Below are 15,623 nucleotides of genomic sequence, written 5' to 3'. Positions count from 1 at the left end.
TGAGGATGATATTTGCTGTGGGTCTTTCATAGATAGATTTGATGACGTTCAGGAATGTTCCCTCTATGCCTATACTTTGAAGCGTTTTAATCAGGAACGGATGCTGGATTTTGTCAAATGCTTTTTCTGCATCAATTGAGAGGACCATGCGGTTGTTTCTCTTATTAATTTGTTCTATCGTATTGATTGATTTGCAAATGTTGAACCATCCTTGTAGCAGGGATGAAATCCACCTGGTCATGGTGGCTAGGATCTTGTTGAGAATCTTAGCATCCATATTCATCAGTGATATTGGTCTGAAATTCTCCTTTTCGGTAGGGTCTTTGCCTGGTTGGGGGATCAGGGTAATGCTGGCTTCACAGAAAGAGTCGGGAAGTTTTCCTTCTGCTTCAATTTTTTGAAACATCTTCAGGAGAATAGATGTTATTTCTTCTTTGAATGTTTGGTACAATTCCCCAGGGAATCCATCAGGTCCTGGGCTCTTGTTTTTTGGGAGTACACCACAAATTCTTACTGTATTTTCTGTTTGAATTATTTTCCGAAGTTAAATTTGAAAGCTATGATGGCTTATTTCCAGTATTTGATATTTAATGGCTGTCTTCAGTACATTTAGTCTTAACTTTGTTTTTGAGCCAAACACTATACACCCACAGTAGTCACCACTGGAAAACTCTAGTTCTTATGTGAGTGCAGCTGGAGCTTGTGTTTAATGTGTTTTTTTAGCTCAATTGTGTCACTTGCTTCCATATGCATATTGCTTTTTACATAAGGAAGATAAACTGTTCCCTTTTCTTGAAATCCTTGATGCCTAGTGTGTAGTTTTAAGCCCCTGACAAAAAATGGTGCTGTTTCTTTTCTACCACATAAAAATCGAAGAGGATCAGGGTGCTTCATTTATTGAGTCAGTAGTAGTACTGTAGAATTGCACTAGACTATCAAAACATTCTTTGTCTGACTGATATAAATGATCCTTAATAGTTTCTACTGAACTGATAGATTTTGCAATAGAAAGTTATGAAACAGTTTTGAGTGCACAATATAGTGTATTAACTGCTGGGCCCAAGTTTTCGCATCCGAGAGACCACCAAGGAGCCAAGGACCGATGCAGTCACATGAGGATTTATTTGACAAGCTTAAGCTTGGGACCAAGTATACCCGTTACAGCGGATTTGGGACTTGGACCCCGAGCTTAGTTAAGGCAGGGGTATTTATGGGTTCTTGTTACTAAAGCAGGATGGGGATTCTTGGACCAAAGCAGGGTGTGGCTTACTGGAACTAACGCAGGGTGGGGGAAAGTTCAGCCCTTGGGCATAGGGGTCTGAGATGGCTGCAGGAGCTAAGATGGCTGTACTTATGCTAAGGCTAAACCTTAGGTGGGATGGCCTTGATATTCTCGGCCTCCACATTAACTGTGGTGAACATCTGAAATTTTTATGTTATGAAACTATTCTTTGGTAATTTGTGATTTTTTTGTTAGTACTTGTAATATATATTTTCCTTATGATAACCAACTTTATGGTGTAGGTCAATTTAATTCCAAAATACTAATGTTCTTTTCAAACTGCTGTATTAACCAGAAAATGAAATAACGTGACCTGTAAATTGCCTCTTTTTTAAAATAGTATTTGCTTCTTCATTCATGTAGACAATAGTTACATGATTTTCAGTTGTACAACATAGTGATTCAACTTTTCTAAACATTAAGCCATGCTCACAACTATACCTACCATCTCTCATCATACAGTGCTATTAAAATATCATTGATTATATTCCTTATGCTGTACCTTTTATTTCTATGACTTATTTCATAACTGAAAGCCTATATCTCCCATTCCATTTCACACTTTTTGCCCATACCCCCATTCCCTTCCTCTTTGACAACCATCAGTTTTTTCCTCTGTATTTATAGGTCTGATTCTGCTTTTTGTTTTATTCCTTTGTTATTTAGATTTTACATATAAGTAAAATCATACAGGTATTTCTCTTTATCTGTCTCAGTGATTTTACTTAGCATAATGCCCTCTAGGCTCATTGATGTTGTTGTAAATGGTGTGATCTCATCCTTTTCTTTTTCTATTTTTTTAAGGTTTTTTTTTTTAAATTTCTTTTCAGTGTAACAGTATTCATTGTTTTTGCACCACATCCAGTGCTCGATCTCATCCTTTTCTGTGGCTGTGTAATATTCCATTGAATTACTGCTTGTATTCTCTTCTAGGCGTTTGATGGTTTCAGTTCTCAATAAACGGCCTCTTTTGAAACTAAACTATTGCTTAAACTGAAAAATGTATGCCATTCCCCTCATAGGCACTGTGTGGCTTTGGAGTTAGATATAGATTCTAATTTCAACAGTAGGAAAAAATGTTAAATTGTAGGGCAACAAGTTAACATATTTGCATCTCAGTATTTCTTTTCTTTGCTAATGACACTTCACTCTCAGTGCAGTTTGGAAAATGAGGTGAGCTAATGTGTGAACACAGCTGTAAATGACAAAGTGCTATATGAATAATATTTTGACATTTGCTCATTTATGGAAATTTGCATAAAAAAGAATTTAACTGCTTGATTTAAAAATAAAATCTCCTCCATGTAATAAAATTTTAGGATAAATAGTATACATTTAACAAATATCCAATGGTATGATAGTATAAATGTTAGAAGTTTGAATACAGGGATGAGCCTCTCTTGTTTATTTGACAGAGACAGTGAGAGAGAGATCACAAACAGGGATCCCACTGAACAGGGAGCCTGATTTGGGGTTTGATCCCAGGACTCTGAGATTCTGACCTGAGCCAAAGGCAGACGCTTAGCAACTAAGCCTCCCAGGTGTCCCTCTTCTTAAACTTTTTTATGTAGTGATAACATGCATTCAACTATTAGTATTTATATATATATATATATATATATGTGTGTGTGTGTGTGTGTGTGTGTGTGTGTGTGTGTGTATACTTTTTTCTACATTCTAAATGATACAAGTGTGTGTTTTTATAGGTTTGCCTGAATCCATTATTGCAGCTGCATGTTCAAGAAGTGGCCAGAGAGTTCTGCATGTTGATTCGTAAGTTTATCAGTGGTAGCATTTAATACTTCTTAAATGTCTCTATGCAGAATTGCAGTTCAAATACACGTGTATGTATATATGTGTCTATATATGTCATGTATGAACTAAGTTAGAAACGTAATTGGAATTGTTTAATTTTCACCCAAAATATATGAAATATATAAAATACAAGTTTTATAATTCTTTGCTATGAAATAGTGATCTGTTTTCTTTGAGAATTAACCATAGCATAATTTTTTCTCATGAGTGATTTTGTTTTTTAAATGATAAGTATGCAAGAAACTTGGAAACCCAACACTTGCTTTTTTTCTTTTGTGAGTGTGAGGGTGTATACAACCTGTGTGTGCTATTGTATTTTGGGCTTCATATTTTCTGTCTTATTGAAGTATATTTGACATACAATATTCTCTTAGTTTCAGGTGTGTGACATAATGATTGGACACTTAGATACATTGGGAAACATCACCACAATAAGTCTAGTTACTATCTGTCACCCAAATTAAAACATTGTATTTTCTTTTGATGGGAACTTTAAGATTTACTTTCTTAGTCTTTCAAATTTGCAATACAACATTACTGACCATAGTCACCATGCTATACATTACATCCCTATGACTTATTTCATAACTGGAAGTTTGAGCCTCTTGACCCATTAACTTATTGCACATACCCTCCAAACTGCCACCCCTTTGCAACCAATAATCTATTCTATCTATGAGATTGGTTCTATTTCTTTTCTTTATAGATTTTGCATTTAAGTGAACTCATAAGGCATTTTGCCTTTCTCTGATTATTTCATTTATTTACTTATTTTTATTTAAATTCAACTAGCCAAAAAAAGAATAAAAAATTTCAATTAGCCAACATATAGTACATCATTAGTTTTAGATGTAGTATTCATTAATTCATCAGTTCCACATAACACCCAGTGCTCATCACATCACATGCCCTCCTTTATGACCATCATCCAATTATCTCATCTCCCCACTGACCTCCCCTCCAGCAACCTTCCTTTGTTTCCTATCTTAGGAGTCTCTTACAGTGTTTCTCCCTCTCTGATGACTTCACATTCAGTTTTTTCCTCCCTTTGCCTATGATCCTCTGTGCTGTTTCTTCTATTGTACATATGAGTGAAACTTTATGATAATAGTCTTTATCTGCTTGACTTATTTCACTTAGCATAATACCCTTCAGTTCCATCCATGTCAATGTAAATGGTAATCCTGTACCTTTTCAACGGAAATCCATCCTTTCTGATGGCTGAGTAATATTCCATTGTGTGTATATATATATATCCCACATCTTTATCCATTCATCTGTCAATGGACACCTGGGCTCTTTCCACAGTTTGGCTATTGTGAACACTGCTGCTCTGAACATTGGGGTGCAGGTGCCCCTTTGGATCACTACAATTGTATATTTGGGGTAGTGCAATTGCTGGGTTGCAGGGTAGCTCTATTTTTAACATGTTGAGGAATCTCCATACCCTTTTCCAGAGTGGCTGCACAAGCTGGCATTACCACTAGCAGTGTAAGAGCGTTCCCCTTTTTCCGCATCCTTGCCAACATTTGTTGTTTCTTGTCTTGTTAATTTTACTCTTCTAGCTAGTATGAGGTGGTATCCGATTGTGGTTTTGATTTGTATTTGTTTGATGCCAAGCGATGTTGAGTATTTTTTTACGTGTCTGTTGACCATTTTTATGTCTTTTTTGGAGAAATGTCTGTTCATGTCTTCTGCCCATTTCTTGACTGGAGTATTTGTGTTTTTTTGGGTGCTGAGTTCGATAAGTTCATCTTAGATCTTGGATACTAGCCCTTTATCTGCATTGTCATTTGCAAATATCTTCTCCCATTCTGTGGGTTGCCTTTTTGTTTTCTTGACTGTTTCCTTTGCTGTGCAGAAGGTTTTCATCTTGATGAAGTCCCAAAAATTCATTTTTGCTTTTGTTTCCCTTGCCTTTGGATACATGTCTAGCAAGAAGTTATTGCGGGCGAGGTTAAAGAGGTTGCTGCCTGTGTTCTTCTCTAGGATTTTGATGGATTCCTGTCTCACATTGAGGTGTTTCATCCATTTCAAGGTTCTCTTGTGTATGGTGTAAGAGAATGGTCCAGTTTTATTCTTCTGCATATGGCCCAATTTTACCAGCACCGTTTATGGAAGAGAGTATCATTTTTCCATTGGATATTCTTTTTTCTGCTTTGTTGAAAATTAGTTGACCATAGAATTGAGGGTTCAGGGGTGCCTGGATGCCTCAGTCACTTAAGTATCTGCATTCGGCTCAGGTCATGATTTGGGGATCCTGGGACTGAGCCCACATTGGGCTCCCTGCTCAGCAGAGAGCCTGCTTCTTCCTCTCCCTCTGTCCCTCCTTACCTGCTCATTCTCTCTCTCTCATTTTCTTTCTCAAATAAATAAATAAAATCTTTTTTAGAAAATAGAATTGAGGGTCCATTTCTGGGTTCTTTGTTGTGTTCCTTTGATCCATCCCTTTCCATTTTTGTGCTGGTACAATACTGTCTTGATGATTACAGCTTTGTAATACAGCTTGAAGTCTGGCATTATGATGCCACCAGCTTTGGTTTTGTTTTTCACGATTCCTCTGGCTATTTGGGGTCTTTTCTGGTTCAGTACAAATTTTAGGATTATTTCAGCTCTGTGAAAAAGTGTCAGCAGTATTTTGATAGAGATGGCATTGAATATGTAGATTGTTCTGGGTAGCATAGACATTTTAACAATATTTATTTTTCTAATCCGTGAGCATGGAATGTTTTTCCATTTCTTTATGTATTCCTCTATTCCTTTCATAAGTTTGTTGTAGTTTTTACGAGTACAGATCCTTTGTCTCTTTGGTTAGGTTTTAATTTCTAGGTATCATATGTTTTTTGGTGCAATTGTAAATGGAATCGATTCCTTAATTTCTCCTTCTTCTATCTCATAGTTAGTGTATAGAAATGCAACTGATTTCTGCACATTGATTTTATACCCTGCCATGTTGCTGGATTCCTATATGAGTTCTAGTAATTTTGGGGTGGAGTCTTTTGGGTTTTCCAAATAAAGTATCATTTTATCTGTGAGTAATGAAAGTTTGATGACTTCTTTGCCAATATAAATGCTTTTTTTTTTCCTTTTTGTTGTCTGATTGCTGAGGCTTGGACATCTGTTACTATATGGAACAGCATTGGTGAGAGTGGGCATCTCTGTCATGTTCCTGACCTTAGGGGAAAAGCTCAGTTCTTCCATGTTGAGAATGATATTTGCTATGAACTTTTCATAGATGTCTTTTAAGATATTGTGAGCTGTTCATAGATGGCTCTCCCTACACTGCAGAGAATTTTAATCAAGAAAGGATGATGTATTTTGCCAAAGGCTTTTTCTGCATCAGTTGAGAGGATCATATGGTTCTTGTCTTTTATTAATGTGTTCTATCACATCGATGGATTTTGTGAATGTTGAACCACTCTTGCATCCCAGGAATAAATCCCACTTGTTAGTGGTGAATAATCCTTTTAAGGTTTTAAGGTACTGTTGGGTCATATTGGCTAGTATCTTGGTGAGTATTTTGGCATCCATGTTCATCAGGGATATTGGACTGTAATTCTCCCTTTTGATGGGGTCTTTGTCTAGTTTTGGGGCCAAGGTAATGTTAGCCTCATGGAAAGAGTTTGAAAGTTTTTCCTCCATTTCTGTTTTTTGAAACAGCTTCAGTAGAATAGGTATTATTTCTTCTTTAAATGTTTGGGAGAATTCCCCTGGGAAGCTTTCTGACCCTGGATTCTTGTTTGTTGGGAGGTTTGTGATTACTGCTTAAATTTCCTTTCTTATGCATCTGTTCAGATCTTCCATTTCTTTCTATTTCGGTTTTGGTAGTTTGTGTTTCCAGGAATACATCCATTTCTTCTAAATTGCCTAATTTGTTGGCATATAGTTACTCACAGTATGTTTTTAAAATTGCATTTCTTTGGTGTTGGTCATGATCTCTTCTCTTTCATTCATTATTTCATTAATTTGGGTACTTTCTCTTTTCTTTATGATAAATCTGGCTAAGTTTTTTTTTTTTAGCGATTTTATTTATTTATTTGATGGAGAGAGAAATGACAAGTAGGCAGAGAGGTGGTGGGGGGCAGGCTCCCTGCTGAGCAGAAAGCCTGATGCAAATCTAGATCCCAGTACCCTGAGATCATGACATGAGCCGAAGGCAGAGGCTTAACCCACTGAGCCACCCAGGCGCCCCGGCTAAGGGTTTATTGATCTTAATAATTCTTTCAAAGAACCAGCTTCTAGTTTTGTTGATCTGTTCTACTCTTCTTCTGGTTTCTATATAATTGATTTCTGCTCTAATCTTTTTATTTCTCTTCTCCTGCTTGGCTTAGGCTTTATTTGGCATTCTTTCTTAACCTCCTTTAGATATAAGGTTTTCTTGTGTATTTGAGATTTTTCTAATTTTTTGAGAGAAGCTTGTATTGAAATGTACTTCCCTCTTAGGACTGCCTCTGCTGTATCCCAAAGGTTTTGAACAGTTGTGTTTTCATTCTCATTAGTTTTCATGAGTGTTTAAAAAATTCTTTGTTAATTTCCTGGTGGATCCATTCATTTTTTAGTAGGATGCTCTTTAACCTCCAAGTGTTTGAGTTCCTTCCAAATTTCCTCTTGTGATTGTGTTCAAGTTTCAAAGCATTGTGGTCTGAAAATATGCAGGGAATAATCCCGGTCTTTTGGTACCTGTTGATACCTGATTTGTGACCCAGTATGTGATCTGTTCTGGAGAATGTTCCATGTGCACTCAAGAAGAATGTGTGTTCTCTTGCTTTAGGATGAAACACTCTATATATATCTGTGTAGTCCATCTGGTCTTCTATGTCATTCAGAGCCTTTGTTTCCTTGTTGATCTTCTACTTAGATGATCTATCCACTGGTGTGAGTGTGGTATGGAATTCCCCTACTGTCATTGTATTATTATCAGTGTGTTTCTTTAATGTGGTCATTAATTGGTTGATATAATTGGCTGCTCCCTAGTTAGGAGCATAAATATTTGTAAATGTTAGATTAGTTGGGTAGACCTTTTAAGTATGATATATAGTGTCCTTTGTCCCTTACTACAGTCTTTGGTTTGCAAGCAAATTTGTCTGATAGGAGGGTTGGTAACCTCCCAGCTATGTCAAAACAGAGTGATCTACTTGGTCCTGGGTGTATTTTGTTCTGCTTATTAGAAGACACTAAATCCCAAAGTTGTAAGGAACCCAAAAGTTATATATATACAAAAATAAAATTAAATACAGTGAATGGAAGTAAAAAATGAATAATATATCTATAAAATATAAATGTAGAAAATGAAAGTTAAAAAAAGACTTAAAAACAAGGAGTTGGTAAAATAAGAAACTCATTGAAAAGGAAAAAATAATACAAGGAAAATTTTAAACTGAACAACGAATAAATCGTAAGAAAAAAATCTTGAATTCTATACACTCTTTTCCCGTAGTACTGGGTTTTGTAGTCCTATAGGCTCTTTCAACTTGGTGTTTGCCAGTTGTTCTAGCCAGTCTTCCAGGGGAGGGTCCTGCTGCCCTGATTTTTAGGTGTTTTTGCCTGGGTGGAGTTACAACACAGCTTGTCCAAGGGGTGGGGCTCAGTGTACGTGGCTTTGGGTTGCTGTATGTGGGTTTTCTTCCCTGAAGGCTTTCTGTGCCTTTCTAGAGGATAAAAATAAAAAATGGCCACCTCCTGATATCCAGCCATAGAACTGAAAGGTCACGGCCCTCTCTCTTCAGTAAACCCTCAGGGATAAGCAGTCTTCTCTTTTGTGTGTGCCAAACTGCAGATTCCTGCAGTGGGCGCTGGCACAGATCCTCCAGGGAAGGGTGAAGGGTCATTGCTTTTCTGCTCTTGGCAGGACCCCTGCTTGGAGAGTGGTCCCTGATGTTGCCTGCACCTCTGCCACCTCTCCTGGGGGAAGGCAGAGAGTCACTGCATTTCTGCCCTTTGAAGAGTCTTGCATGCTTCTGTTATTGGTTTATGGCAAACTAAGATGAGAGACCCCTCCTGGGCTCCCTGACAGTAACCAGTTTCAGTGTTTGGGAACTCTGCCAGATTAGGTACCCCCATTTCTGTGATCTGGGGATCCTGAGATGCACACTGTTCCACTTAGGGTTCTGCCCTGCTTAGCCACCTAAGCACCTTTCAGGCAGGGGCATTTCTCACTGGAGCAGACTTCTGAAGGTTCAGTTTTGTGCTTCAGGGCTGTATTACTTTCTGGTAGCTGGCTTACAGAGGCTCCCTCCCCCTGCCTTCTATCTTCTGTTATATCACGCTCAGATTCACTTCTCCTCATCTCCTACCTTGGAAAAAGCAGTTGCTTTTCTATTTGTAGAATTCCAGCAATTTTTTTTTAGATCTCTGATTGAATTCACAGGTATTCAGAGTGATTGATAGATACCTACCTCAATTCAAGGGACCAGATGAAATGAGGTCCCCTAGTCTTCTGCCATCTTTCGTCCCTTTCCTATGATTTATTTCATTTAGGATAATACCCTTAAGTTATTCCAGGTGGTCTCAAATGGCAAGATTTCATTCTTTTTACGGCTGAGTAGTATTTGTGTGTGGGTGTGTGTATGTGTATAAATATTTATCCATTCATCTATCAGTGTGTACTCAGGTTTTCTCCATATCCTGGCTTTTGTAAAGAATGCTGCAGTTAACCTAGGGGTACACATAAATTTTTGAATTATGGTCTTCTTTAGATAAAGACTGAGAAGTGGAGCTGCTAGATCATATAGTGGTTCTATTTTTAATATTTGGAGGAAACTCCATACTGTTTCCCATAGAGGCTGCACTGGTTAACATTCCCACCGGCAGAGCATGAGGGTTCCCTGTTACTTATTCTCACCAACACTTGTTATTTCTTGATTAATTTTTTTAAATTTTACTGTTACTTAAACTTTAATTCCAGTATAGCTAACAGTGTTACTACGTTCAGATGTACAATATAGTGATTCAGAAATACTGTATATTACTCAGTGCTCATCAAGATAAGTGTACTCTTCACCCCCTTCACCTATTTCACCCATCACTCCATCATCTCCCCTCTGGTAGCCATCTGTGTATTCTCTGTAGTTAAGAGTCTGTGTTTTTGATTTGTCTCTCTTTTACTTTGTTTTGTTTCTTAAATTCCCCCTATTAGTAAAATCATAAATTGTATTTGTGTTTGTCTGACTGATTTCACACAGTGTTATACTGTCTGGATCCATCCATGTTGTTGCAAATGGCAAGATTTCATTCCTTATGGATAATATTCCACTGGAGATAAGTAGATCTATATATATCTATATCTATAGGCAGTTTGGCTGCCTACATAATTTGGCTATTGTAAATAAATAAAGGTGTAGTAAACATAGGGGTGCATGTATCTTTTCAGATTAGTGTTTTTGTATCCTTTGGGCAAATATCCAGTAGTGGAATTCCCAGATTATATAGTAATTCTCTTTTAATTTTTTTGTGGAACTTTCATGCTGTTTTCCATAGGGGTTGAACCAGTTTGTATTCCCACCAACAGTGCATGAAGGTTCCTTTTTCTTCATATCCTTGTCACCACTCGTTTCTTGTTTTTGATTTTAGTGATTTTGACAGGTGTGAGGTGATAATCTCATAGTTTTGATTTGCATTTCCCTGATGATGAGTGATGATGAGCATCTTTTCATGCATCTGCTGGCCTTTTAGATTTCTTCTTTGGAGAAATGTTCATGTCTTCTGACCATTTAAAAAAATTTTTTTTAATGTTGAATTATATAAATTCTTTATATATTTTGAATAGTAACCCTTTATCAGGTCATTTGCAAATATCTTTTCCCATTTTGTAGGTTGCCTTTTAGTGCTTTTGTTTCCTTTGCTCCGCAGAAGTTTTTCAGTTTTATGTAGTCCCAATAGTTCTTTTTTTTTTTTTTTTGCTTTTGTTTCCCTTGCTTGAGGAGACCTATCTACAAAGATATTGCTACAGCTGATATCAGAGAAATTAATGCCTGAGCCCTCTTCTAGGACTTTTATGGTTTCAGGTCTCACATTTATGTCTTTAATCCATTTTGAGTTTATTTTTGTGTTTGCTGTAAGAAAGTGGTCCAGTGTCATTCTTTGTCATGTAGCTGTCCAATTTTTCTGACACCATTTGTTAAAGAAGATTGGCTTTTCCCCATTCAGTATTCATTCAGTATTGCTTTGTGGAAGATTATTTGACCATATAATCATGAGTTTATTTCTGGATTTTATATTCTATTCCATTGATCTATGTGTTCATTATTGTGCCAGTACTATACTATTTTGATTAGTACAGCTTTATGGTATATCTTGAAATACCTTGTAATACCTCCAGTTTTGTTCTTTTTGAAGATTGCTTTGGCTAGTAGTTCCATATAAATTTTAGGTTTGTTTGTTGTAGTTCTGTGAAAAGTGCTGTTGGTATTTTGATAGGGATTGCATTAAATGTGTAGATTCCTTTGGATAGTATGAACATTTTAATGATATTTGTTCTTCTATGAGCATGGAATATCTTTCCATTTGTTTGTATTGTCTTCCATTTCTTTCATCAGTGTTTTATAGTTTTTAGAATACAGGCCTTTCACCTCCTTAGTTAAGTCTATTCCTAGGTATTTTATAATTTTTGGTGAAAGTGTAGATGGGATTGTTTTCTTAATTTCTCTGTCTGCTACTTCATTATTAGTGTACAGAAGGCAATGGATTTCTGTATATCAATTTTATATCCTATAATCTTAACTGAATTCATTTATCATTTCTAGTAATATTTTGGGGAAGCCTGTAGGGTTTAATGTATGTAGTATTATGTCATCTGCAAAGAGTGAAAGTTTTACTTACCAATTTCAATGCCTTTTATTTCTTTTTGGATTGCTGTGGCTAGGACTTCAGTACTATGTTAAATAAATGTGGTGTGAGTGGACATCCTTGTCTTGCTCCTGACCTTAGGGGAAAAACTTTCAGTTTCCTTAGGATGATGTTAACTGTGGGCTTTTCATATATGGCCTTTATTATGTTGAAGTGTATTCCCACTAAACCTACTTTATTGAGGGTTTTCATTGTGAATATAAGTTGTACTTTGTCAAGTGCTTTTTCTGCATCTGTTGTAATGATCATATGGTTTTTATTATTACTCTTGTTGATATCATGTTGACTGATTTGTAAATATTGAACTATCATTAAATCCTTGGAACCAATCCCATTTGATTGTGGTGAATGGTTTTTTATAATGTACTGTTGGATTCAGCTTAGTAATATTATCTTTAGAATTTTTTCATCTGTGCTCATCAGAGTTATTAACCTGTACTCTTTTTTGTGGTGTATTTATCTTGTTTTGACTTCAGGGTAATGCTGGCCTTATAGAATGAATTTGGAAGCTTTCCTTCCTTTTAAATTTTTGGAAAAGTTTGAGAAGAATAGGTATTAATCTTTAAGTGTTGATAGAATTCAACTGTGAAGCCATGTAATCCTGGACTTCTGTTTATTAGAAGAGTTCTTTGATTTCTTATTCAATTTCTTTGTTAGTAATCTGTTCAAATTTTCTATTTCTTCCTGATTCAATTTTGGGAGATTATATGTTTATATATATTTGCTAATTTCTTCTAGGTTGTCCAGTTTGTTGGCATATAATTTTTCATAATGTTCTCTTATAATTCTTTGTATTTCTCTGGGATTGGTTATTTCTGTTCTTTCATTTCTGATCTTGTTTGGGTCCTCTCTTATTTGATGAATATAGCTAAATATTTATCTGTTTTGTTGATCTTTTCAGAGAACCAGTTCATGCTTTTATTGATCTGTTCTGTTGTGTTTTTAGTTTCTGTTTTGTTTATTTCTGCTTTAATGTTTATTATTTCCTTCCTTCTTTTGGTTTGGGGTTTTGTTTGTTATTCTTTTTCTATAGTTTATATTGTTGTGTTTTCATTTTCTTTTGTTTCCATATATATTTTTATTTCTTCTTTGATTTCTCATTTAACCCATTCATTGTGTTATAGCATGTTGTTTCTCCTCCATGTATCTGTGCTCTTTCCACATTTTTTCTTGTGGCTTGTTTCTAGTTTCACAGTGTGGTCAGAAAAGATGCATGGTATGACTTCCATTTTTTTTTTCAATTTGTTGAGATTTGTTTTGTGGTCTAATATGTGATCTGTTTTGGAGGATGTACCATATGTACTTGAAAAGAATGCATTCTGGTGTTTCAGGATTGTTCTGAATATATCTGTTAAATCCAACTCCTGCAGTGTGTCCTTCAAAGCCACTATTTCCCTTTTGATTTTGTTTGAATTATCTGCCCATTGTTGTAAGTGGGATGATAAGTCCCCCCAGTAGTTAATTAGTTAATTAATTCCTTTATGTTTGTTACTAGCTGCTTTATGTATTTGGATCCTTCCATGTTGGGTTCGCGAATATTTACTTACAATTATTATATTTTCTTGTTGGATTTTTTCCTTTATGATTATATAGTGTTCTTCTTCTTTTTTTTTTTTTTTGTCTCTTGTTAGTCTTTGTTTTAAAGCCTGTTTTGTCAGAAGTGCTGCTAGCCCAGCTGTATTTCACATTTATTTGCATGATGAATGCTTTCCCATCCCTTCACTTTCAGTCTGAATGTGTCACTGGGTAGGAAATGAGTTTCTTGTAGGGAGCAAAAGGATGGGTTTTGGATTTTTTTTTAATTCATTTTATCACCCTGTGACTTTTTATTGGAGCACTTAGTTCTTTTACATTCAACATAATTATTGATAGGTATGTGTTTATTGCCATTTTGTTATTCATTTTATGATTGTTTTTGTAGTTCTCTGTTCCTTTGCTCTCTTCTGTCATGGTTGGTTGGCTTTCTTTAGTAATGTATTTGGATTCCTTTTTATTTTTATTTATATCTATTACTGGTTTTTGATTTGTGGTTACCATTCTGTTTGTATAGATCATCTTGTACAGATAGCAGTCTATAAGTTGGTAATCCTGTAAGGTTGAATTTATTGTTCACACCTTTACCCCCTTAAGTTTTAAGTATATGGTATCATACTTTACATCCTTTAACTTTGTGCTTCTCTCGACTGATTTTTATACGGATACTTAATTTTATTGCTTTTGTTCTTCCTATTTTTCTTACTGCTGCTGTGGTCTTTCTCTTCCACTCAGAGTCCCCGGTAACATTTCTTGTAGGGCTGGTTTAGCAGTCATTAATTCTTTTAACTTTTGCTTGTCTGAGAAACTCTTTATCTCTTCTTCTGTTCTGAATGATAGCCTTGCTGGATAGAGTCTTCTTGGCTCCAGGTTTTTTCCTTTTAGTACCTTGAATATATCATGCCACTCTTGTAAGGCTTGTCAAGTTTCTGCTGAAGAAAATTAGCTGATAGTCTTATGGAGTTTCCCTTATGTGGAAGTGTTTTCTTCTGCTGCTTTTGAAATTGACTTTATCACCACTGCTTTTTGCTATTTTCGTTACTACATGTCTTTGTGTGGACCTCTTTTGTTGATTTTTTTGGGGAGACCCTTTATGCCTTCATCTTGATTTCCGTGTCTCCAGATTCATAAAGTTTTCAGCTATTATTTTTTCAAATTTTCTGCTTTCTTTTCTCTCTCTTCTCAGATCCCAATAATACAAATGTTTTTAACACTTGATGATGTCACTGAATTCCAAAATGTGTTTTCAGTTTTTATTTTTTTCTCTAATGTTTAGTTTAAATACTTTCCATCACTCTGTTCTTCTTTCCTTTTCCTTCTCCTTTCTGTGTTATATAATGTAGTTTTGTTTCAGGTGTTGTTTTTCTGTTTTTTGTAGTCTTCTGTTTATTCCCTGTAGTATATTTTTATTTTCAGTTATTGAGTTCTTCATTTCTCATTGGTTATTTTTTATGTCTTTGATCCCTTTTTTTCAGATTTATTTATTTATTTTAGAAGGTGCATGCATGAGCATGGTGGGGAGGAGCAAAGGGAGAGGGAGAATCTCAGGCAGACTCCTGACTGAGCACAGAACCCGGTGAGGGGCTTTATTCCATGACCCTGCAATCATGATCTGAGCTGAAATCGAGTGTCAGATGCTCGACTCACATCCACCCAGGCTCCCCATTTTCTATCCCTTTGTTAAGGGTTTCACAGAGGTCCTCCACTCTTCTCATTTCTGGTACATATCTTAATGACCATTATGTTAAATTCTTTATCATTCATTTTGCTTGTATCTGTTTCATTTAGCTTTCTTTGCAATGATTTTGTCCTCTTCCATTTGGGACATAGTCCTCTGTCTCCTCATTTTGCATAATTCTTTGTGTCTATTTCTGTGTGTTAGGACAGTCAGCTACTTCTCTTGAAAGTAGTGCCTTGTCTAGAAGAGCTTCTGTGGTGCTCTGCGGTGTAATGTCCCTTGAGAAAAGACATTAGCCATTTGTAATGGCTCTCTCTGCCTCTTATGGGTAGGGTTTGGTCCCTGTGTTGTTGGGCCAGTCTTGGGCCCCTTTGGGCTTGTGTTGAGTCAGAGGCCATGTGTTTGCTAAAGATCCAGTAGCACCAAACTGCTGGGTAGTTTCCCTGTGTTGTCCCTTGAGAAGCTTTCATT

The 15,623-nt window shown here is 36.1% G+C and overlaps 1 protein-coding gene across 2 annotated transcripts in view; it reads left to right on the top strand.

Annotated features, from left to right (window-relative positions):
• The window catches only part of CHM (CHM Rab escort protein), a 230,206-nt gene that overhangs the window by 24,798 nt on the left and 189,785 nt on the right, over positions 1-15,623 (top strand). For both annotated transcript variants that reach the window (XM_045085590.1, XM_045085589.1), the window contains one exon: positions 2,989-3,055. In XM_045085590.1, coding sequence (XP_044941525.1) covers positions 2,989-3,055 — 67 coding nt within the window. The remainder of the gene's footprint in view (positions 1-2,988; positions 3,056-15,623) is intronic.

Source organism: Mustela putorius, unplaced genomic scaffold (assembly GCF_011764305.1).
Source record: "Mustela putorius furo isolate JIRA1106 unplaced genomic scaffold, ASM1176430v1.1 tig00000870_pilon_pilon_pilon, whole genome shotgun sequence".
Taxonomy (NCBI): domain Eukaryota; kingdom Metazoa; phylum Chordata; class Mammalia; order Carnivora; family Mustelidae; genus Mustela; species Mustela putorius.
This window is presented reverse-complemented; position numbering and strand designations above follow the sequence as displayed.